Here is a 25,718-nt window from a genome sequence, read left to right on the forward strand (position 1 = left end):
AACACATGGTGGTGCCAATAATTCCTAATTGCACCCCCATACATCTGCAAACAGGAAATTATTTGCACAGGCCGCACTGCATCATGCTACAACATCATGCGTTTCAGTGTAACATGATTTCTCAAAAGGGTAAGGGAGGTCTTTAGAGTGTTTCTTGCGAGTAGAGCATCCCACTAAAATTAATGGGCTGTCCAAAATGCAATGCAATGAACCGCATGTGCGCACTGATGGTGTTAACCACCTGCCGACCGCCTCCCGACTATATACGGCGGCGGTCAGCCCCTCCCAGGCAAAGTGACATACCGGTACGTCACTAGCCTGGGAGCGAATAGGGGGCGAGCGCGCACTGCCGGAGGCGCGCTCCCGCCCCCGCTCGTACCCGAAGAAACCGGCGCGTGTGACCGGCGGACCCGATGTCCGCCGGTCACTCGCGATCGTCGGGTGGAGAGGGAGAAAGGCAGGCGGCTAATGTAAACACAGCCGCCTGTCATTCTCCCCTGTGTAAAAGCGCTGATCACTCGGTCCTGCTATGTAGGACCGTTGATCTGTGCTGTTACACACACAGCCACATCCAATCACAGTTAGAATCACGCCCCTAGGGACACACTTAACCCCTCCCTCTCCAATAAAGTTAACCCCTTCCATCCCAGTGTCATTTTTACAGTAACAGTGCATATATATAGCACTGATTACTGTAGTAATGTCACTGGTACCCCTAAAAGTGTCAAAAATGTCAGTTAGGGTCCGATCTGTCCGCCGCAATGTCGCAGTACCGCAAAAAAAAAATCACAGATCGCCGCCATTACTCGTTAAAAAAAACAATAAAAATGACAAAAATCTTTCCCTTAGTTAGTAAACGCAATAACTTTTGCGCAAACCAATCAAAATACGCTTTTTGTGATTTTTTTTTACCAAACATATGTAGCAGAAAACAAATTGGCCTAAAATGTTAAAAAATTTTGATTTTTACATTTTTTTGGGGGGGAATTTCATATAAAAAAATGTGAAAAATATTGTTATTTTTGCAAAATTGTCGCTCTTTTTTTGTTTATAGCGCAGGATCAAAAAATCACACAGGTGATCAAATACCACCAAAAGAAAGCTCTGTTTGTGGGAAAAAAAGGACGTCAATTTCATTTGGGTACAGCATCGCATGACCGTGCAATTGTCCGTTAAAGTCACGCAGTGCCGAATCGCAAAATAGGCCCTGGTCAGGAAGGGGGTAAAATTTTCCGGGGCTTAAGTGGTTAAAGGCATCTAGTCAGAACTCCAGTTAAAAAAAAAAAAAGCAAAAAGCCCATTTAAAGTTAAAATAAAACAATGTAATACATACCCCCCTGAAAATATGTTATGCTGGTTACGATGGATGTTTATTGCTCTCTTTTTTATCTCTGAGGTTACATGCTATATGTCTTATCTGTAACTGTATGGAGATGCCTTGCCTTTCGATCTGTTCCTCTAGCTTGGAATCTAATGTACATGCATCATGTCATAAATAATAATTAAAAAGAAAAGACTCTGCTGCAATACTCGCCTTCAATCCAAAGCTGTCCCTCGCGGTGCTTATTTCCCGCCACTAGATGTTCTTTCTTCTTCTGGGTTGAATAATGGCCAGCATCATTCAACCCACTTCCTCTGAAGCTGTCAGAGAAAACATCTTCCCTTGAATGGTCCAGGAACCCAGAGAGTTGAGAGAAAAGGGGTTCATGGGGTCTGAACCATCATCTGAGCACGGCAGGGCCTTTTTTATCAGAGAATAGGTGCAGGAACTCCCCCTTCTAAGTTACTTTGTGTCTCCGCCCCCTATCCACCTCCGAGCATTAACCCTTGGTTCCACCACTACCCACCTCCCATTACCGACCCTTGGATCCACCCCCTACCCAGCTTCCAGTACAGTCCCTTTTAGAAAATATAGAGCCAAGTATAATTTTGTAGTGGAATGTATGGAATTTGGTTCCACCCCTACCCACCTCCGAGCACCGACCCTTGGATCCACCCCCTACCCAGCTTCCAGTACAGTCCCTTTTAGAGAATATAGAGCCAAGTATAATTTTGTAGTGGAATGTATGGAATTTGATTATGATAACAAGAAAAGCAATAAAATAGATCCCCCACAGCCAGCAGCAATAGATCCCCCCCCCAGCAGCAGCAAAAGATCTCCCTGCAGCCAACATCAATAGACTCTCAAGCAGCCAGCATCAGTAGACCCCCTCCCTAAACAGTAGATCCCTTCCAGCAACAATTACCCCCAGTATCAAAAGATCCTCCACCAGAAACAATAGATTGGCATGCAAAAACAGATCCCCTCCAGCATCAGTAGACCCCCCAGCACCCCTTGCCATGGCATACATTCAGTGCTGGAGGTGCCGGAACTGCGTTCCCCCGCGTTCCCACTGAAAAAAAGCCCTGGAGCACGGTGAGTAGATCACTTTACTACACTTTTATGGTATACAGCCAGGAAGGGGGGTGTAATAACTGAGCTCCAACCTCAAGAAAATTCACTTTTTGCATATAGTCTAACATCCGCCCCAGGTTTGAAGGCGCCTGCCATTAGATGCAGTGGTGTATTTAGGTTTTGTGCTACCCTAGGCCTAACTAAACTTGGGCACCCCTCATTTAAATATGACCCACCCCTTACTGTAAAGGCCACACCCTTTCCTGTTTATGACCCACCCTGTCATCTGTAAACCACAGACCACAACCACAGTCTATCAGTTCCCATAAGTTCAGCCTCATCAGTTCCCAATCAGTGCCCATCAGTGCAGCCTTATCAGTGCTCATCAGTGCATCCTCATTACTGCCCATCAGTGCAACCTCATCAGTGCAGCATATCAGTGCGGCCTCATCAGTGGCCATCAGTACAGCCCCCATCACTGGCAACCAGTGCAGCCTCTCAGTGCCCATTAGTGCAGTCTATCAGTGCATCATATCAGTGCCCATCAGTGCAGCCCTGTCAGTGCAGGTTATCAGTCCTGCCTCATCAGTGGCCATCAGTGCAGTCTATTAGTGCCCATCAGTGCAACATATCAGTGCCCATCAGGGCAGCATATCAGTGCTGCCTCCCTGAAAAGTGCTGCCCTAGGCCTGGGCCTTGTTGGCCTAGGCCAAGATACAGCACTAATTAGATGGGAGCAGAAATCCATCAGAAAATGTCCTTGCACCACCTTCCACCTCTCTACAACCCATTCAAAGTAGCGTTCCTAAAGACAGGTTCCCTTTAAATAGCTGTAGACCACAGCCTGGGCTGCCTGAGTTCTGAATGATGCTTTACAGGAAAACCCGTGACACTTTTCCGCCAGGGCTGCAAGCTGACCACTAACCGCGTCGTAGTTAATGTACCGTACACGGCTAAACCAGGTTAATCTGCGCTTGATTCGTCGGAGGACGTGGGCACGTACAAGGGCCTTAGCGGGAAAGCAATCTCATGGCTACATGTTCAATGCGCTCCTTAATCCCGAATCCCTTTTTAATCCAAAAAATTTAATAAATAAATAAAAAAAAGGCTCTTGCAAACCGGCTAAGATTAGCCGTATCTGACTGCCTCCCTCACATAAATAACCACAGTCTGCTGCCTTAATTACGCCGATGCTTTTGCTTTTCAGTTCCTGTTATGGCTTTAATTTTGCAGTGTCATTCATAATTACGCTTCTGAGAAAGTCTCTCTCTTTTTTTTTTTTCTTCGTTTGACACTTTTTTTTTTTTTCTCTCTCATTTAATTGTCTCATACTATCGGGTCTTTTAATAACCGAAATGCCAAAAAGCATTTGTTTGTAAAGAGGAAATCATCAATGGGCTCCATCAGAGATCAAGAAGGTTCCATAATGACGGATGCAACACACCCGGCTATGATGCATTAGGATTCGGATGCTTAGCTAATGCGCATTGGATGGAAAATAACCTGTCGGAGCCCAGGAACAAATACCGCAATAAGCTACATTTATAAGTCACTTATGTTAGCTACATCTGCTTGTTAGAACAAATGGGAAATCGTGGGGGTGCAACTCTGAGACCGGCAGTGCTGATAGACCTTCAACGTCATCCTTGTCACCAGCAATTCTACACCCGATCCTGATTCCTGACCCAGCTTGTTCCTTGACTTTTCTACAGTTCTCCTTTGTTTGCTACTGCATCGTCATTGGCTTCTTCTTAAGTCTCGTACACACGCAACGATTGTTGGCCGTGAATTTTCGGCCAACGTCCAATCGGCCGATTGTCGGCTTGTTAGTATGATGCTTCCGACAACCGACTGCGACTTTTCGGCCAAACAAAATCTGGTGTGCATGCTATAAAATTTTTGTTGGCCGTCAACAGAACGGCCGATTTTCCGTCAGTCAGTACAGATTTCGGCAGACAAAAATCAGATGAGCAAGACTGGGCATGCTCAGAGAAGAAAAAACACACGGAAAGTCAACCAGCACATGACATCACTTCTGCTGTTGGTTGTTGTTGGCCGATAAAATTCGTGTGCAGTCTAGAGCACATTTCAACCAACACAACAACACTGGACAAAAGACGGCCGATCGGTCGGCCAACAATCGAGGCATTAGACTACAGTTTTCACCTGCCCTATTGGCACTTCGCTGCCTGCAAGTTGCTGACCTCGTCTGTCCCTGACCTCCTTTTATTGGTGGCCCTCAATTTCTGTCACCACTAGCCACTTGATGACTGCATTCATGAGTTCTAGTGACATCACCATCCACCAACACTCATTTGCCCCTGCACTCTCTGTCCTCCTACCCAGGGCTTTTTTTCAGCGGGAACGTGGGGGAACGCAGTTCCGGAACCTCCAGTCTGAATATATGCAATGGCAAAGGGGTGCTGGGGCCAGTGGGTTGAGCTGACTGGCCTATTGATGCTGGTTGCTAGGGGATCTGTTGTTGCTGGGGGGAATCCTTTGTTGCTGGCGGGCATTTTGTTGTGGTTGGGGATTTTTTTGCATTGGAGGATTTACAAATACTGTGCTGGCGACCCTAGCATAAGGAACAAACTATTCAGAGAAAGGAAATACAATAAGACACGTGGCTACTCACTAAAACTAGAGGAAAAACGGTTTAACCTTAAAGTGCGTAAGGGGTTCTTCACTGTAAGAGCGGTAAGGATGTGGAATTCTCTTCCACAAGCAGTCGTATCAGCAGGGAGCATTGATAGTTTCATAAAACTATTAGATGGGCACCTTAAAGACCACAACATAGAGGGGTATACAATGTACAACATACAGGGGTATACAATGTACAACATAGAGGGGTATACAATGTACAACATACAGGGGTATACAATGTACAACATACAGGGGTATACAATGTACAACATACAGGGGTATACAATGTACAACATACAAGGGTATACAATGTACAACATACAGGGGTATACAATGTACAACATACAGGGGTATACAATGTACAACATACAGGGGTATACAATGTACGGTTAACAGCAAACACACACACATCATAGGTTGAACTGGATGGACTGGTGTCTTTTTTCAACCTCACTAACTATGTAACTATCTATATGTAATTGTTGCTTGGGGGAACTATTGTTGCTGGGGGGCTATTGTTGTTGGGGGGTTTCTATTGTTGCAGGGGAGGATTTATTTGGGGGGGGGGTTGTTGCAGGGGAGGATTTATTGTTGCTATTTTTCTTGGGGGTCTATTGTTGCTGATTGCAGGGGATCTATTTTACTGTTTCTTCTATTGTTGCAGGGGAAGATTTATTGCTGCTGGGGGGATCTATTGTTGGGGGGGGGGAGATCTATTGTTGCTGATTCCAGAGGATCTATTTTTCTGCTTTTCTAGTTATCATTAACAAATTCCATACAAATTACCTAGAACCACAACATGATACTTGGTTCTGTATTCTCTAAAAAGGGGGGTAGGGTACTGGGGGGAGGGTGGGCAGAGGGTGGAACCAAAAGGACAGCGCTCGGAGGTGGGTAGGGAGTGGAGACAACTGGTGACTCAGAAAAGGGGAGTACCTGCACCTATTCTCTGAGAAAAAAAGCCCTGCTCCTACCCAAGGGTTTTTTGAGTCGAGCAATACGAGAGGCCACCCTCATCATCTTGGCATGTTCCTGACCTCTTATCAATTGACTTCCTCTCCTGCCACCTCCAGGTTCCAGTAACATCACCATCCACCAGCGTTCTTTCCTCCCTGCACTTCCTGTCCTCCTACCTAGGGGTACTTTGACTGGAAAACAACAAGAGAAGGGCGCATAGACCTTGTGCATTACCACTTAACAGTTTATTAAAATCAAAGAAGGGTATCGTACAATATACTCACAAACGTAGCATATGAACAAGCATATAGGAAATGGGCACCGCTTGCTTCCAGAACACTTCTCTACTGCTGGATAGCGTGATGGCGTCCTCAAAACCTGATGTGGCTTACGCGTTTCGAGGAAGGACCCTCTTCCTCAGAGCCAAAATTGCCACAGCAATACAAGAGGCCACCCTCATCTTGGCATGTTCCTGACCTCTTAGCATCAATTGATTTCCTCTCCTGCCACCTCTAGCTACTTGATGACTGCACTTATGAGTTCCAGTAACTTTACCATCCACCAGCGTTCTTTCCTCCCTGCACTACCTGTCCTCCTAGCTAGGGGTACTTTGACTGGAGCAGAAAGTCAGACCACCCTTGTCATCTTGGCCTGTTCTTGACCCTTTATCATCAGTGGCCCACATGTTCTGTCACCTCTAGCCACTTGATGACTGTATATATGGGTTCCAGTAACATCACCATCCACCAGCTCTCATTTGATGTTCTTTTAAAAAAAATGAGGGCAGGAAAGCCCTAAAAACTATATCTAGCGTAAAGTAAAGTTTTAGCACTACCATTGAGCTAAGAAACCCTGACGTGTCACAATATATATAAACATATATTTAAAGCACTGCATAAATTGTCTGTGCTATGTACCTGTATAAAATAAATACATGTTGAACTGTCTGCTGCCTATCCATACAGCTTTCTCAGCTCAAATGAGCATCAAGACCATACTCCAACATTCAGTCATCTAAAGGCAATCAGCCCTAGGCAAAAGACTATGTCGCCCAAAAGCAGGAACCCCCTTCTTACCTTGCAAAGGAAGCTGATATTGAAGCCCAGTGACTGGGCATTTCTTGAACCCGAGTTCATGAAATTGCCCACCAGCAGCACCAGTTCTAACATCCGCTTAAATTTTTCGCTCTTCTTTAGCTCCTCGCAGGCCAAGGTCACACCGATAATATCAGGTCTGATGTTACTTATTTGTTCGTCAAAGGTCAGCTTGAAGAGGATGCCATTGAGCCGAGGCCGCAGCATTTTCATCGTGCTCATCTAAAAGAGGGCAAAAAGAAAGACATTTGTGTAACAGAGTATAACAAAACGAAATGATTATCACAAGTAGAGGCAATGTCACCATTGGCCTATCCCCCACTCAATACTGGAACGCCATAATCACTCCTGCAGTACTGACTGGCTTGGAATCCTAGCAGGACATTTTTGAAAGTAGCCTGTCTAGATTAAGGTTTCTCAACCAGGGTTCCTCTAGGGCAGTGATGGTGAACCTTGGCACCCCAGATGTTTTGGAACTACATTTCCTATGATGCTCATCTACACTGCAGAGTACAGGAGCATCATGGGAAATATAGTTCCAAAACATCTGGGGTGCCAAGGTTTGCCATAACTGCTCTAGGGGTTCCTTAAGCAATTTCTGCCTCTCAGATAAGTCCCCACCGACGCTAATGATCTTTTTAGCTATCTGTAAGGGGGCAATTCTTCACCTCCCTTTACACAGTCACATAAGGAAACATGAATGTAGAAAAACCCGCGCTTAGGATATATCAAGTTGATTCGTGAATGTTGGCTGCAGCCCCCTTCAAACTATATTCCGAAGATATACTCCTGAAGATGTCATTCTGCCGAAACGCGTAGAGCGTCATCGCGTCACATCCGCCTAGCTGACACGCACATCCGGTCTGTGGAACGCACGGCGTCCCGGAAGTGCGCGATCGCCATTGTATTACCTGCCGATTTTAACCTGCTTGTTTGTGAGTACCACTTTATTGATTTGATAAACATTTATCAAACGGTACTACCCTATGTGAGACCTTTATTCCCCCCATATACCCGTGGATAATACCAAACTTTAAGGATAGTGTGACGAGAACTCGGGGCAGGTTACCGGATAGCACTCGTGTCCATAGGATCACCCAGGGAGACCAGAGGGGAACCCAGGATATTACCTATTGAAGGCTCGGTACCGCTGTAGGGGTGATTTACTCTGGTGAGTGCGGTCCAAGGGGTGCAGGGAGCATGGAGTGATCACCTGAGTTCTGGCACCTTTACAGGAATATTTAAAAGCACCTGCACTGAAGTCACCTTTTTTCCTGAAGATTGTCACTATTTTTCTATTGTTCTATGGACTATTTATTATTGAATTATTTATGGACTATTTATTGATGTGAGGTTCTGGAATTGCTGCTATATTTATTTATTTACGGTGGTTTCAATTATTTATATTTTATATACCCACAGTGAGGGTTAAATTATTCCCAGCTGGCATTTTTTTAGAATTTATATAGTACATTTTGGAATTAACATTTTTTTTATCACCACTCTTATCCAATTTATCACATGTCATCACGGATTTATTTTCTATTTTGAGTGTTATCAATTTATGATCAGTTGTATCATCATATATCATGTTTTTGATTTATATCATTTCTATATTGCACTTTGGATAATACCCGGCATCACGTTTTTAATATAGTTACTTACTTTTTACTTACTCATATCACTTTTATTACACATTACCACATTAATTTAATTCCATTATATCACTTGAGTTTATTAATATACCTTATTGTTATTAGGTACACAATACCAGTACTTTGCACTTCGGCACTTTACATATCAGTCATTTGTGAGTATATTAACTCACGTATTCATTTTTTTTTTCAATTGGACACATATTGCACTTTATTTACTATTTTTATATATCTTTTACACCTTCACATTATTACTAGAAATTTATTGAGTGGTAAGAAAAAATTGGTAGCTCCACATCCCTTCCCATATTGAACCCCACATAAGGAAACATGCACAGCTGAGGCTGTCAATCACCTGCTGTGTGTACTGGAGGATGGGACGGGGCCATCTCCCGGGATGGTCTGGTGCCACATAACCTGTCAGAAGTGACTCATGCAGATAGCAGAGCATTGAGAGCGGAGGCAGAAAGCACATTAGGTGCTTTGGATTTAGGCAAGTACACACTGCAAAGCGATATGCTTTGACCTTTTTTCATCGCAAAGGTTGACAAGCACGTAGTGACGGGAGTCACTTTGGTTGGGGGGCCCATTGAACCCAGCTTACCTTAGGGAGGTTGAGAAATCCCTCTCTCAGCTCCCTAGGCCCCTCTTATGTGTAAGTCACCCTGTGTCTATTAGGGACACAGGGTGACCAAGAGAATTATTGACTTAATGGACACTGAGAATATGGTTTGGATTACTCAAATGGGACAGTAATATTTATCAACCATATATCTCAATAAATATATGAATACTATTCCTGGCCTGTTTGATTCTGAACATCTTCATTGAAAGAGCTGGTCACATTGGCCTCTGTTCCATGTTCTTCAATGTAAGAGATGGACAGTCTGTTACTGGTGGTCTCGTGCTGTTGTCTGTGTATTAAGGTGTGATGTGTTTTCTGTTAAGCCTGTCTGTCCCATTGTTAATTGTTATTAACTTACCTTTGTTTCGGTCTGGACGGCTAGATAATTAGTTCAGGTTAATTATATTTTTGTACACAATTTCATCTGCATAGGATAATGTAATCAGGCACCTGACCTGGTGGGGTAATCGAAAAACGGAGGGGGATGTCTTTCTGTGTGGTATATATTAGGTGTGAGTTTGTTCAATAAAGGTTCCAGAACTTTTACAAGCTATTCTCGGCTAGTTTTGTATGGGGGGGCTAGAATATCTGATATCTATGTTCAGATTGGAGGAAGAGGTATTCTGGCGGAAGCCCACAAACACAGTGTGGGTCAGAGTTCCGTTAGACACATTAATTTATTTAAATAGATTTTTGCAGGCTTGAATTAAAGATGAAGTGAAGAGTGGTTGGAAGGTTTGGAAAAATCTTACTGATTTAACCACTTCAGCCCCAAAAGGTTTTACCCCCTTAATGACCAGGCAATTTTTTGCGATCCGGCACTGCACTTTTTTTCCCACAAATAGAGCTTTCTTTTGGTGGTATTTGATCACCTCTGCGGTTTTTAGATTTTGCGCTATAAACAAAAAAATAGCGACAATTTTGAAAAAACCGCCATATTTTTTACTTTCTGCTATAAAACATTCCCAATAAAAAAATTTAATTTTTTTTTTTCATCAGTTTAGGCCAATTTGTATTCTGCTACATATTTTTGGTAAAAAAAAATCCCAGAAAGCGTATTTTAATTGGTTTGCGCAAAAGGTATAGCGTTTACAAACTACGGGATAGATTTTTGGACTTTTTATTTTATTTATTTTTATTAGTAATGTTATGGCGGCGATCTGCAATTTTTAGTGGGACTGCGACATTGCAGCGGACAGATCGGACTCCTGAAATTTTTGACACTTTTTTGAGGACCAGTGACACTAATACAGTAATCAGTGCTAAATCAGTGCTAAATAATATGCACTGTTACTGTATAAATTACACTGGCAGGGGTGATCAAAGGAGTTAATGTATGCTTAATTTGCTTACTGACTGTGTGTGTGTGTGTGGGGGGGGGGGGGGGGGGTTCTGTGACAGGCACAGAGAGATCGGGGTTGTAGCTTAGCTGAAACTGCTGATCTCTCCCTGCCTGTCTGAGGGAAGATCCGCCTGCTTTGTTTACATAAGCAGGCAGGTCTTCTCTCATTTTCTCCCACGATCACCGGAGGGCAGCGGCAATTGCCGCAGCTTATCCCACGGCCCGCCTAGCTAGACACAGCGGGAGCGCGACTCTGGCGGCGCGCACGCCCCGCCGAAACCACATGCACTCCAGTCACGTAGTACTACGTGACTGGACACAGTCGAGCCGCCCTGCTGCAGTAATATTACGTTGGGCAGTCAGTGTGATGCAGGTCTTTTAACCTGCACCTTTTAATTACAAAAAAAATTCAGTTAATTATGCCAGGTAAGGGTGTACAACCATCTAAAATTTTAATAATTTTTTTTAATGAAAACAAATAAAAAAGGTTAAAACCTATTTTTTTTTTTTAATTTAACAAAGGCAATTATTACCAATACAGTGGGGTTTGCTTTAGCAAACAAAAGGGTATTCAAATCAGGGGTTAATATATACTTATATATACATCGCCTTGAAATTTTCCACATTTTGTCACGTTACAACCAAAAACGTAAACGTATTTTGCTGGGATTTTATGTGATAGACTGACACAAAGTGTTAGGAAAATAATAAATGGTTTTCAATTTTTTTTACAAATACATATGTGAAAAGTTTGTATTCAGCCCTCTTTATTCTGATACCCCTAACTAAAATCTAGTGGAGCCAATTGTCTTCAGAAGTCACCTAATTCATGAATAGAGTCCATCTGTGTGTAATTTAATCTCAGTATAAATACAGCCGTTCTGTGAAGGCCCCAGAGGTTTGCTAGAAAACCTTAACCAACAAACAGCCCCCTTTACTCTGACACCCCTAACTAAAAGCTAGTGGAACCAAATTAGTAAATAGAGCCCACCTGTGTGTGATTTCATCTCTGTATAAATACAGCTGTTCTGTGAAGCCCTCAGAGATTTGTTGGAGAACCTTAGTGAATAAACAGCATCATGAAGGCCAAGGAACACACCAGACAGGTCAGGGATAAAGTTCTGAAGAATTTAAAGCAGGGTTAGATTAAAAAAAAATATCCCAAGCTTTGAACATCTCACAGAGCGCTGTTCAATCCATCTTCTGAAAATGGAAAGAGCATGGCACAACTGAAAACCTACCAAGACATGGCCACCTAAACTGACCGGCCGGGCAAGGAGAGCATTCATCAGAGAAGAGGCCAAGAGGCCCATGGGAACTCTGTAGGAGCTGCAGAGATCCACAGCACAGGTGGGAGACTCTGTCCACAGGACAACTATTAGTCGTGCGCTCCATAAATCTGCCCTTTATGGAAGAGTGGTAAGAAGAAACCCATTGTTGAAAGAAAACCATAAGAAGTCCTGTTTGCAGTTTGTGAGAAGCCATGTGGAAGACGCAGCAAACATGTGGAAGAAGGTGCTCTGGTCACATGAGACCAAAATTGAACTTTTCGATCTAAAAGCAAAACGCTATGTGTGGTGGAAAACTAACACTGCACATCACCCTGAACACACCATCCCCACCGTGAAACATGGTGGTGGCAGCATCATGTTGTGGGGATGCTTCTCTTCAGCAGGGACAGGGAAGCTGGTCAGAGTTGATTGCAAGATGGATGGAGCCAAATACAGGGCAATCTTGGAAGAAAACCTGTTAGAGTCGGCAAAAGATTTGAGACTGGGGCGGAGGTTCATCTTCCAGCAGGACAACGACCCAAAACATACAGCCAGAGCTACAATGGAATGGTTTACAGCAAAGCATATTTATGTGTTAGAATGGCCCAGTCAAAATCCAGACCTAAATCACATTGAGAATCTGTGGCAAGACTTGAAAATTGCTGTTCACAGGCGCTCTCCATCCAATCTGACAGAGCTTGAGATATTTTGCAAAGAAGAATGGGCAAAAATGTCCCTCTCTAGATGTGCAAAGCTGGTAGAGACATCCCCAAAAAGACTTGCAGCTGTAGTTGCAGAGAAAGGGGGTTCTACAAAGCATTGACTCAGGGGGGTGAATACAAATGCACACCACACTTTTCACACAAAAAATGTTGAAAACCATTTATCATTTTCCTTCCACTTCACAATTATGTGCCGCTTTGTGTTGGTCTATCACATAAAATCCCAATAAAATACATTTAGGTTTTTGGTTGTAATATGACAAAATGTAGGGGTATGAATATTTTTTCAAGGCACTGTGTATGTATAGAATAGCTATATATATATATATATATATATATATATATAGATATATATAGATATATATATATATCTATATAGATATATATATAGATATATATTATTTTTTTTCACATCTTTATTAATCCACTAATCACCGAAACTGACAGTGCAGACAGTCCAGCTGCTCTTCCTTGGTTGTCAATCCAAATTTCTAAGTTTTACGAACTCTCCATAATTAAAATGACATTTTATAACACAGAGACATAATTAATAAGAAGTTTGCAACCCAAGGTAATTAGTTGCCGACTTAGACAACGCAAATTCTTTCTCTGAGGATGCACAGCACTCAGAAGTGACCCTTTAGTACATTTAATGACTACACCCCCATAAAACTGAGCAGACACTGACTGGTCCTTAATACCGTTTGTAGAAATTAATAAAAGATGTGGACATGTGCGCAACGTGAGGTGTGAATGCTACATATATTTTTGTACCCTTCTAAAATAAACCAGGCAAGTTATTGCACCTGGAAGGTGTGTTGGAAAGGTGTGAAAAAACAGACACACATCTTTCACCTTCTCTGTGTTAACTTATTAACTGGCATGTGGTTTTTGTGTGGCTTCAACCAAAAATAAGGAAACTTAAAATATTATATTAAAAAAAAAATCAATGTTTCGATATGTTAAAAAAAAAAAAAAAAAGTATATATAGGGAGACTTAGAATATTAAAAATTGATAGTTCAATAAATAAAAAAGAGAAATCTTAAAAACAAAAATCAGCAGTACAATAAAGTTAAAAAAAAAATAAAATAAAGAAACTTAGAATATTTGAAAAATGAAAAACAAAAAAATACATAAATAATGTGTCTTAATAAATCTTGAAAAATAAAGAAATCTAGAATATTTGAAAAATGAAAAACAAAAGAAGGACATAAATAATGTGTCTTCATAAATCTTAAAAAATAAAGAAACTGAAAAAAAAAATCAGTGGTTAAATTTTATATATATATATATATATATATATATATATATATATATATATATATATATACACATATATAAACATAAAGATATAAAACTGTAATTTTTTGTGAAGAATCAACAACAAGTGGGACACAATCATGAAGTGTAACGAAATTTATTGGATATTTCAAACTTTTTTAACAAATAAAAAACTGAAAAATTGGCGTGCAAAATTATTCAGCCCCCTTAAGTTAATACTTTATAGCGCCACCTTTTGCTGTGATTAAAGCTGTAAGTCACTTGGGGTATGTCTCTATCAGTTTTGCACATCGAGAGACTGACATTTTTGCCCATTCCTCCTTACAAAACAGCTCGAGCTCAGTGAGGTTGGATGGAGAGCGTTTGTGAACAGCAGTTTTCAGTTCTTTCCACAGATTCTCGATTGGATTCAGGTCTGGACTTTGACTTGGCCATTCTAACACCTGGATATGTTTATTTGTGAACCATTCCATTGTAGATTTTGCTTTATGTTTTGGATCATTGTCTTGTTGGAAGACAAATCTCCGTCCCAGTCTCAGGTCTTTTGCAGACTCCATCAGGTTTTCTTCCAGAATGGTCCTGTATTTGGCTCCATCCATCTTCCCATCAATTTTAACCATCTTCCCTGTCCCTGCTGAAGAAAAGCAGGCCCAAACCATGATGCTGCCACCACCATGTTTGACAGTGGGGATGGTGTGTTCAGGGTGATGAGCTGTGTTGCTTTTATGTCAAACATAACGTTTTGCATTGTTGCCAAAAAGTTAGATTTTGGTTTCATCTAACCAGAGCACCTTCTTCCACATGTTTGGTGTCTCCCAGGTGGCTTGTGGCAAACTTTAAACAACACTTTTTATGGATATCTTTAAGAAATGTCTTTCTTCTTGCCACTCTTCCATAAAGGCCAGATTTGTGCAGTATACGACTGATTGTTGTCCTATGGACAGAGTCTCCCACCTCAGCTGTAGATCTCTGCAGTTCATCCAGAGTGATCATGGGCCTCTTGGCTGCATCTCTGATCAGTCTTCTCCTTGTATGAGCTGAAAGTTTAGAGGGACGGCCAGATCTTCGTAGATTTTCAGTGGTCTGATACTCCTTCCATTTCAATATTATCGCTTGCACAGTGCTCCTTGGGATGTTTAAAGCTTGGGAAATCTTTTTGTATCCAAATCCGGCTTTAAACTTCTCCACAACAGTATCTTGGACCTGCCTGGTGTGTTCCTTGTTCTTCATGATGCTCTCTGCGCTTTAAAACGGACCTCTGAGACTATCACAGTGCAGGTGCATTTATACGGAGACTTGATTACACACAGGTGGATTCTATTTATCATCATTAGTCATTTAGGTCAACATTGGATCATTCAGAGATCCTCACTGAACTTCTGGAGAGAGTTTGCTGCACTGAAAGTAAAGGGGCTGAATAATTTTGCACGCCCAATTTTTCAGTTTTTTATTTGTTAACAAAGTTTGAAATATCCAATAAATTTCGTTCCACTTCATGATTGTGTCCCACTTGTTGTCGATTCTTCACAAAAATTACAGTTTTATATCTTTATGTTTAAAGCCTGAAATGTGGCAAAAGGTTGAAAAGTTCAAGGGGGCCGAATACTTTCGCAAGGCACTGTATATATATATATATATATCTATATAGATAGATAGATATCTATATCTATATCTAATTATTGACAGATGTCAACCAGTTAAAGATATATATATATATATATATATATATATATATATATATATATATAATGTATGTATTTATTTATTTATTTATCATTGGCATAAGTAAACCAGTTGAACATGGCAGTAAAAATATCAATTTTTGTGACTCTCTGACCCTATCACACGTCGGCTATGCAATCCCGCCAGAGATCTTTGCAAACAATTTGCCATGTCTCCCTCCTCTGAATAAATAAGGTTATTTTTTTCCCCTTTTCGGAATGAATTCCCCGCTCTGTTTTCCTCTGGCTCTGGCTAGTCTCTGATAAATAATATTACCAAAAGGCAGCAGGCCAGTTTTCTCGCGCGGCAATGTAAGTAGTTACTATAATGGGAAAATCAATACGCAATTGAAATGTCTTTCTTTTTATGCCGGCTGACAGATGACAAATCCTGCCTGAATTATTGTTATTTTTTTTTTTTTTTTGGTACATACCACAACTCCAAATTGCTCCGGCTCACAGAGGTCTTCGTATTCGCTCTTCAGCTGGGACAGCGCGGTCAGCTCCTTTTGCTCAGGGAGGTTCTTGATAAGATTCTGAAAAACAAAACAAAAGAAAACTTGTGAAGAGGAACTCTGATTGGCATTGATCGGATTTCTGCTGCCTTCTTTGGTCCAACACGGCAGTTAGCACAGAGTAACGGGCAAGGCGGCAAATGAGGAATTTATGCGTTGCTTTATGACGCTACTTTGTGACACGAGTTAAACCTGTTTCTAAGATTTTGAATTTTTTTTTAGCTTCCATTTAAAAAATGTTGCTGTTTTTTTTTAAATTTGTTTTTGTACAATTAACAATTTTTAGGCAAATACACACAACATATTATCAACTTATAAATGTATTGATCATACAAGTTTATCAATAACCTCATTTTAAATCAGCAACTGATCAAGCACAAGGGTAAATTTACAGAGAAAGACAACAACAAAAGAACAGCGCCCTTCTTTTGTTGTTGTCTTTCAGTGTATTTTGGATACCCTTGGTCCTAAGGGGGCAGCAAGACCTAAGTGATGCATACAAAGACCATATAAGAACTTATCCTTTGTTACATACCACCTAAGCGCAGGAGAATATTTGTTTGTATATTTACAGAGACCAGACCACCCTTACATCTACAGGTAATAATAAGCCCATGTGAACAGATAAAATCCCAACGCGTTTCAATTTACTAAAAAAACCTTCATCAGGGAGTATGTGGTGGTCAATCTGCAGTACTAATACAAAGATATAATAACATCTTCATACAAAACATGAAATAAGCATTGAATATCATAACAATGATGTGTTGCATTCCCTTTTGCTCCCCCGGCTAAACACTCCTTTGGGCATTTCTCTCCATTGACACAATGTAGCATTCAGCTATCGCTTTGTGAACATTATGCATATGATGTAAATATTATACATGGTTATGATAATCATTTTTTGTAGTAAGATGTTATTAGATCTTTGTATACTCCAGACTTACCACTTCTTCCCATATATTAGCCTATATATATATATATATATCTATATATATATATATATATAGATATATATATATATATATATAAATATTGGCATAGACAGTTCTCAGGGGAAAGAATGCCCCCTTTAACCACTTTACCACCGGAGGATTTTGCTGTCTTACGTCTGGGCCACTTTTTGCGATTTGGCACTGTGCGACTTTAACTGACAATTGCGCGGTCATGCAACGCCGTACCCAAATGAAATGTACGTCCTTTTTTTCCCACAAACAGAGCTTTCTTTTGTTGGTATTTGATCACCTGTGCGATTTTTACTTTTTGCACTATAAACAAAAAACCGCGACAATTTTGAAAAAATAACAATATTTTTCACATTTTTTTATATGAAATTCCCCCCCAAAAAAATGTAAAAATCAAAATTTTTTATCATTTTATTCCAATTTGTTTTCTGCTACATATTTTTGGTAAAAAAAAATCACAATAAGCGTATTTTGATTGGTTTGCATTAAAGTTATTGCGTTTATTAACTAAGGGAAAGATTTCTGTCGTTTTTGGTGTTTTTCTTTTTAACGAGTAATGGCGGCGATCTGCAATTTTTTTTGCGGGACTGCGACATTGCGGCGGACAGATCGGACCCTTGACTGACATGTTTGACACTTTTGGGGTTACCAGTGACATTACTAAAGTAATCAGTGCTATACATATGCACTGTTACTGTAAAAATGACACTGGCAGGGAAGGGGTTAATTTTATAGGAGAGGGAGGGGTTAATGTATGCCTGGTGCTTACCAACGTGTGTGGGGGGAGGGGACTGAGTGACACAGGGACAGATCGCAGGTTCAGCTATGCTGAACCCTGCAATCTGACCCTGCCTGTCACTTAGGAGATCCGCCCGCTTTGTTTACACAAGCGGGCCGATTTCCACACTAGATCCCCAACGATCGGGGAAGAGCAGCGGCGATCACCGCCGCTCTTCTCCTGGCCCGACTCCTGCTGTGTCTGAATACAGCGGGAGCGAGCCTCCGGCGGCGCGTGATCGCTGCAGCGAAGGGGGAGTGTCTGGCGACGTAGGTCTATGTCGCCAGACGATAACGAACCACTTTGCCGCAGTAGAGCTCTAGTGAGCAGCGGTAAAGTGGTTTAAGTGGAGGTCATTGGGAAGAATTCCCCCACCTTATGTTGGTGGTCAGTGTCCGGAATACCCCCTTTACAGTGATGGCCAGAACACTACCCTTACAAACAGCTATAAAGATCATTGGTGTCAGGATGCTTGCTCTGCCAATTGCCATCAGATGGAAGGTCAATCAGCCACAGCTTAAAGAACCCCTACTAATCTCTGGAGGAACCCGAGATGAGAATTGCTCATGTAGATTCATCTATGGTGGATCAGGCTGCCAGTTTGTTTATTTATTAACATAGTGGACTTTCTTGAGAGGGGCAATGCATTTTCCACTGAAACAGTACATACATGCATAAGGTCAGTAGTTTTAATTTTGGCATTGATCCCACTTTCTCTACATGGTCCCTCTGGTTTCTAGTAGCACTGTCTTTTTGGAACTCCCTATTGTCAAGTCTGTATTTTATATGAACAAGCAGGTATACATTGTTCCCAGGCCCTTGCTACTGGGTCATCTCCACTGTAGCCAATACCAAGCAAGGGCTTGTCCTAGGCCCCAAACAGTAAACCTCCTGTACTGACACATTTCATCCAAGAGCTGTCTTCGTGATTAAGCCCAATTCCTGAGTGGAGAGGTTCCCAGTCCCAGGTGGGGCTTCATGTTTGTTTGCCTGAACTAATAAAGCTATTTTGTTAGATCTCAATTGAGTACCACCAGTGTTTTCTGTAACTATACAGACTGGGAAGTCTGGGGTCCCAGCTCCATTAATTTTACAAGTGCATCTACTGCGGAGCAATAATACCAAATATATAAGGTTTGCCAGATGTGGAAAAGAGGTTCAAGGCTGTGGTCTAGCTTAGAGAAAAGCTGAAAAACTTGCTGAATTTGGTTGCAAGAGATCATATAAATTCTGAACTGGACATTAAACTCCACCTATTCTTTTTTAATAGGATTTTATAGGATGGAGTTAGATAGCGCTTGAGCACCTCAAGGTCTTTACTGCTGTTGTTACACTGGGGGGGTTTCCATCCTTAATGACAGTACCATAATCAGCAGGACTCTGCTTTGACATGAACTTGTTCCTTTTAGTGCCTTGGAGGAGCCCAACCTGTGCCCCAAGGGCTGCATGTGGCTATTTGAACTTATTCTGTGGCTGTCAGAGTCTCTGCAGGTGGAACTCCCTGCCTGTCCATAGCCTTGGTGCCCTCTCAGACCAGGGAAGGAATAACATCCTGAGTTGAATGTGTTTATTTTTGGGTACATTTTTTTTTCTGTGCGGTCCATTCCATTTCTCATTGTGTAGGTTTTTGTTTCTTCTAATCTTGTAAAATGTATTTCATAATAGAAGTCATTTTAGGGGACTGTATGCAGTGCACAGATGGAGGCAAAAGAATACAAAGGGGCTGTAATAACAATGATCTGTAGATGTCTCATGTAATGTGTCCCCAATCTATGGCAGTCTCCTGAAGCATGTTCCTGGTGTAGCAATATTTCTAGGCCTTGAGCCTAATGTGGGTCTGCCATTGTTACCGGAGACACTTCCAACACATTTAAGTTGTGAACCCTGTGACGGTGGCGGGTATCAGATCCCTGCCCTTCTCACTAACTCGTGACCAAGGACCAGGCAACCTCACACCCTGCCGTCACTTGCGTAACAATGCCACTCTCAGCTGCACCCGGCACATAGATTTCCCAGCTTGCGGGACCACAATCTAGATGCCAGCAGGCTAAGAGCGATTGTCACCGGGCTAATTAAGCAATTAACCATTTCACTGCCACCACCGCTACGTTATGATGAGCCCAGCGGACGCTCGTAATTTTAGAAATACCAATTATGACTTTAGAATAATCATCTGTAACACGCACTGTCACCACAGACAGGAATGTTCAGAGGATTTATTCTATACAGTAGCACTCTTCAAGAGACAGGTTCTTTGTTAGTTTGCATTAAGAGCTTTAGGGACAAGTATAACACTTTTCAAAATAAAGTTTAATAATAAAAAGGTTAAAATTGGTGCAAATAAAATATTTACAGAAAAAAAGTGTTTCAAAGAAATAGCAACATAATTCAGCAATTTAGAAAATAAGATAGAATTGGGAAATAAGGATACTTGCATTCAATGTCCTGAGTATTATCAGAGTTTCAGAAGCTGAGCCAGTGTGATTGGTTCTCAAACTTGATAGATGTTCCTTTCTTGATGTTACCATGAGAACTCTCTAACCCCATCTGCCTCTCTCTTTTTCTCTGAGACCGCAAAGTGTGTTAACAGAGGTCCCTGACCAATAAACACAGTGGCCATGGGCGGCCCTAAAGTTTACGACAATACCAAGGAACCTCCCGTATAAACAGATTTATAACATAATTCATATATTCCAACATCTACCAGTTGCCTTCTTGAAACTGATAGCTTATTGTGCAGCATTGAATTTTATATCCATAGATACCAAACACAGCCTATCACATAATAACCTCTGACCCGTAAGGCATCTGACAGCTAGCCTCTATTCTATATGTGATAGGGTGGTCATGCCTGGTCTTAATTCAATCTGTATGACATTTCTCATCCAAATATATACTTATTGTTAATGTGTCATGTTCCTGTCTGCATTTATGAATTGGGTATGGATTGTTATTTTGTTCTAATGAACAGCTTGGCTGTTGTGGCATTTACGACACGGCTCTGGTCAGCCTCAATGGAGTTGCTCAGATTTACGACAGGCCTGTTCTGGAACAAACCCGATCTGCTAGGATTTCTGTCTGTGCTGAGATAAGGTTTCTTTGAAGGGCCGTTTCTTTGAAGTTGAAGCCTTCTGCATTCCAGGAATTAATTATCTCGAGGAGGGGGCTGGGTGAGTGAGGGGCTTTGCTAAACTGTCATGGCTGCTTGAACAAAATGGTTGCTTTCGTATATCCAGGATATCATTACAAACCCAAGTGTGAGAACTGAGACAATGACCATTCCGGCATCTTGGTTTTGTTTTGTTTATTTTGTATTGGGGATGGGAGAAGGGAATGAGTGGGATACTCCTCTGGCTCAACTAGGTTCAACTGGGACACTGTACTGAAAAATGCCTGTCGGCGCTGTCTTGATGCCAGCTGGATGCCGGCCAACGCTCCCTAGCGCTTGAAGATACTGTTCTGCTGAACTGTGCTAGAACTTTGACTTTAACACACTGGTTAATTTAGAAGATCCAGGATGGTAGGACATTTGACTGCTGACACTCTGCTTAGCTCAAAAGTCTAATTAACTGTTCCCTCCAGCCCTTCACTGACTGAGGTAGCTACTTGTAACTGCTTGTGCTGCTGCATCTCTCAACTCTGTACACTTCACACTGTACACTTAACTCTTCAGGGCCCAACTGCTGGCGCCCCATTTACACTGCAGGGTCCTCTGACTAGGCACCTAGATACAGGCCTTAATGTGTCTCTGATTGGGTTTCCTCCACTGTCCAATGAGAATCCTCTCATGGAGCCAGTGGGTAGACTCCCCTCTCAGCAGACACACCTGGGAGACATGACAGCCTAGCTGAAAATCATGGCTCTGCTGTTAGGCAGCCAAGGCCCACTATATTTTTACCTAGCACCTACCTTGTAGGGTGCTACACTAGTCAGTAATAACACCTATACTTCGTTTCAAGTCTATGTCTCTATCCTATAGCATGTCTGCCATCTTTGACAGCTTTCTGTAATATTACAGTTACTCAATATTACCTACAGACCTTTGGTGATGTCAGGGACAAAACTTGAGGCCCCTTATATCAAGAAAGTTGGCCACCACTGCTCTTTTAGTCAGTGGTCTCCAAACTGCAACCATGGGGGGCTCGATATAGCCCTATGCTTGCCTTTATCTGGCCCTTTGACACTATTACATCAACTGACACCAATGATGGGGCACTATTTCCCCTATCAACATCATCAATGGGGGCACTATTTTTCTCAATGATACGAACAATGGGGTACTACTTCTCCAATTAAAACCAATAATGGGGCACACATGCTGGGGCATTTTCTACTTTTACTGACTCCAGTCTGGTCCCCCTAAAGCCTGAAGGGCAGTGAACTGGCCCTTTGCTTAAAAAGTTTGTAGACCCCTCCCTGGTTTACATTCTCAAAATATTTCTATAGAAAGTCCACTATGGGGCCTGTGACAACCTAATCAGTTCCCAAAGCTAGCCTACACAGTTCTGATCAGAGAACTGCAGGTTGGCTACAGTAGAGCATTGTTCTTCTATTCTGTGGATCACTATAAAACCAATTATCATTAGACAGTTACCGGACTAAAGTATACTCTTTAGGTACTCGCTAAGAAAGAAAAAAAAAAAAACAGACACCAAATTCGGTTCGATAGTTTTGCTATTTAACCTTAATAAAGCTGAATATTTTATGGAGAGAGGGCAATCTCCTGATATGCTGATCGTCAGCGCTAAAGGTGCATTAAGGAACTCTTACAGGAACACAAACCATTAAAAATCTGGCAATTATTTTATACTGTTCCTAAAAATTTTATTTTCCTTAAATGTTAATTGCGTTCTTAAAGGTTAGTTAAGTGAAGGCGATGATCCAGGTTGCCCTTTCTGTTCTTGCCAAATGATAACCTTTCTTTTTATGTTCCTAAACTGGGGGATATTAACCCTGACAACGCAGAAAAAGCCAATGACAAAGCGGTATTAAAGGGGTTCCAGAGATTCCAACTAGTTTTGGTAGGAGAAATTAAAAAACAAAAAAAAAGGAGAGTGAGACAAACTATATACTGTACATTTTTAATGTAGTACCCCTCTGACACCCCAAATGTGGGATAGCCCCTCCAGAGGCCAGGGGTGGGAAAACATTTCATCCCAGGGCTGAGTCCGTGGTTAAAATGGGGGGACCAGGAAAGGATATTGGGCGCCAGTCACTTTTGTCTTTTTAAGGTTTTATTGCAGAACGGTTACAGAGGTGAGGGTTAGGGGTTCCAGATACCAGCAGATCACCTACAAACTCTCCAGGTCCTCTTTACATTAGTTGCCCCCTTACATTGGTGATCAGTGTACTCCCTTACACAGGTGGTCAAGATCACCCCTTACACTGGTGGCCAATGTGTCCCCTTAAATTGGTATTCAGGGAGCCTTCTTACTCTGGTGGTCAGTGTGCCCCTTTACACAAGTGATCAGTTGCCCTAACTACCCTTACACTGGTAGTCAGCATCCCCCTTACACTGGTGATCAGCGTTCCCCTAACATTGGTGGTCAGTGTACTCCTTTACACAGGAAGTCAATGTGCCTCTTTCACTGGCGGCCAACATGTCCCCTTATTTTGATGGACAGGGGGCACCCTTACACTGGTGGTCAGTGTACCCCATTAAACTTGTGGTCAGCATACCCCCTTTCATTGGTGGGCAGTGCACACCTTTACAGGGGTGGTGAGTGAGCTCCCTTACACTGATGGTCAACGTGCCCCTTACATTTGATGGACAGGGGGCACCCTTACACTGGTGGTCAGTGTGCTCCCTTACACTGGTGGTCAACATGCCCCTTACTTTGATGGACAGGCAGCACCCTTATAATGGTGGTCAGTGTACCCTCTTACACTGGTGGTCAGTGTACTCCCTTACACTGGTGGTCAACATGCCCCTTACTTTGATGGACAGGCAGCACCCTTACAATGGTGGTCAGTGTACCCCTTACACTGGTGGTCAGTGTGCTCCCTTACACTGATGGTCAATGTGCCCCTTACACTGGTGGTCAACGTGCCCCTTACACTGGTAGTCAACATGCTCCTTACTTTGATAGACAAGCAGTACCCTTACGCCGGTGGTCAACGTGTCTAATTACACTGATGGCCAGTGTACCCCCTTACATTGGTGGTCAACATGCCCCTTACTTTGATGGACAGGCAGCAGCCTTACAATGGTGGTCAGTGTACCCCCTTACACTGGTGGTCAACATGCCCCTTACTTTGATGGACAGGGGGCACCCTTACACTGGTGGTCAGTGTGCTCCCTTACACTGATGGTCAGTGTGCCCCTTACACTGGTGGTCAAGATGCCCCCTACTTTGATGGACAGGCAGCACCCTTACAATAGTGGTCAGTGTACCCCCTTACAGTGGTGGTCAGTGTGCTCCCTTACACTGGTGGTCAACGTGTCCCTTACACTGGTAGTCAACATGCTCCTTACTTTGATAGACAAGCAGTACCCTTACGCTGGTGGTCAACGTGTCTCCTTACACTGATGGCCAGTGTACCCCCTTACATTGGTGGTCCGTATGCCTTCAGAGCCCAGATAAACTCTTAACTGAATTTACAGTTCTCTAGAAACCCTTTCTTTAGGGATCAGTGGGGAAAATGCCAATTACTGTATATTGGTAGTTCATAGAAAGAATGCCACCTTCAGAGTATTGGTGTCATGCCATTACTTCTGCATTGGCCCTGGAACTATGTAGGCACCATAAGACTGGAGGTCAATCTACCACAGCTCAAGGAACCCCAAGACACCCCTGGAAGAATCCTATGGTTCCACAGTGCTCTGGTTGAGAATGGCTACTCTAGGCTTTGTGTGTGAAGTTACATAAAAAAAGGCATCCCTGTATCCACCAAACCACGACTGGCTGGTGGGAATCAGCTAAGAAAGGGGGTTTTCAGAAGTGATGCTGGGGGTGCCTACTTTCTTTTTGTCAAGCTTCTCTGACTGTGCTCTTGGAAAGTCATTTTATGGCTCCTGAATTCAGCATTTGATTTTAATAACAAAATTGAACTTTTGCTTTATTATTTTTTTAGTCATCATTCGAAAACTTCTTTACAACATGCCTATTCGGAAAAACGCATCATGTTTTCTGATGTCCCCAGTTAACCTCTGCTTGAGGGACACAGCCACAGAAACATGCAGTGATAACTCCCAACTTCAAGCGCAGAGTTCTGCTCAAATCTCAGTAATTCCTTTCGTCTAGAACAAGCTCGGGAAACAATATCGGGAATAAAAGTTGCAGACAGTGTTTGTGCATTATCATACGACGCACACTGCTCGGCGTTCACCAGGGACCTCAAGCAGCCTCGTTGAAGAGTTTGAACTGCTGCATCAAACTGATAAGATGTCAAAAGTTAAAATTATTCTGCGTGCGTTGCGTGCCCCAGTCCCAAGGCGGCCCTACAAAGAGGACACGTCGTACACGTGCGCAAATGCCAACCTAGTGCATGATATCGGCCCCTGCATCTAATACTCTGAGCGTTTGTGCCGACACCTCTGCGTCGATGGGGTTGGCCTCACCCGACCTTGGTAACTGTCATGTCTCCAAATTCCTTAAAATGCTTTAACAAATATAAAATTAGCCCTTAGGACCCGCACCCTGACACATTCACCAATGTAGATGGCACAATTTTTCCAAACCAAAACAGCTGTGTGGATGGCATCCAAATGTCAAAAATACCCAAATAGAACCTGAAAAGGTTAAGCATTGCT

The 25,718-nt window shown here is 42.3% G+C and overlaps 1 protein-coding gene across 1 annotated transcript in view; it reads right to left on the minus strand.

The window, feature by feature from the left end:
- DIAPH2 (diaphanous related formin 2) overlaps positions 1-25,718 on the minus strand; it is a 1,824,032-nt gene that overhangs the window by 858,705 nt on the left and 939,609 nt on the right. Inside the window, exons 21-22 of the mRNA XM_082263377.1 lie at positions 16,142-16,243; positions 7,072-7,311 (exon numbers count right to left, since the gene is read on the minus strand). Of these exons, the coding sequence (XP_082119503.1) occupies positions 7,072-7,311; positions 16,142-16,243 (342 nt within the window). The remainder of the gene's footprint in view (positions 1-7,071; positions 7,312-16,141; positions 16,244-25,718) is intronic.

Source organism: Pelophylax lessonae (assembly GCF_965119305.1).
Source record: "Pelophylax lessonae genome assembly, chromosome: 7".
NCBI lineage: Eukaryota > Metazoa > Chordata > Amphibia > Anura > Ranidae > Pelophylax > Pelophylax lessonae.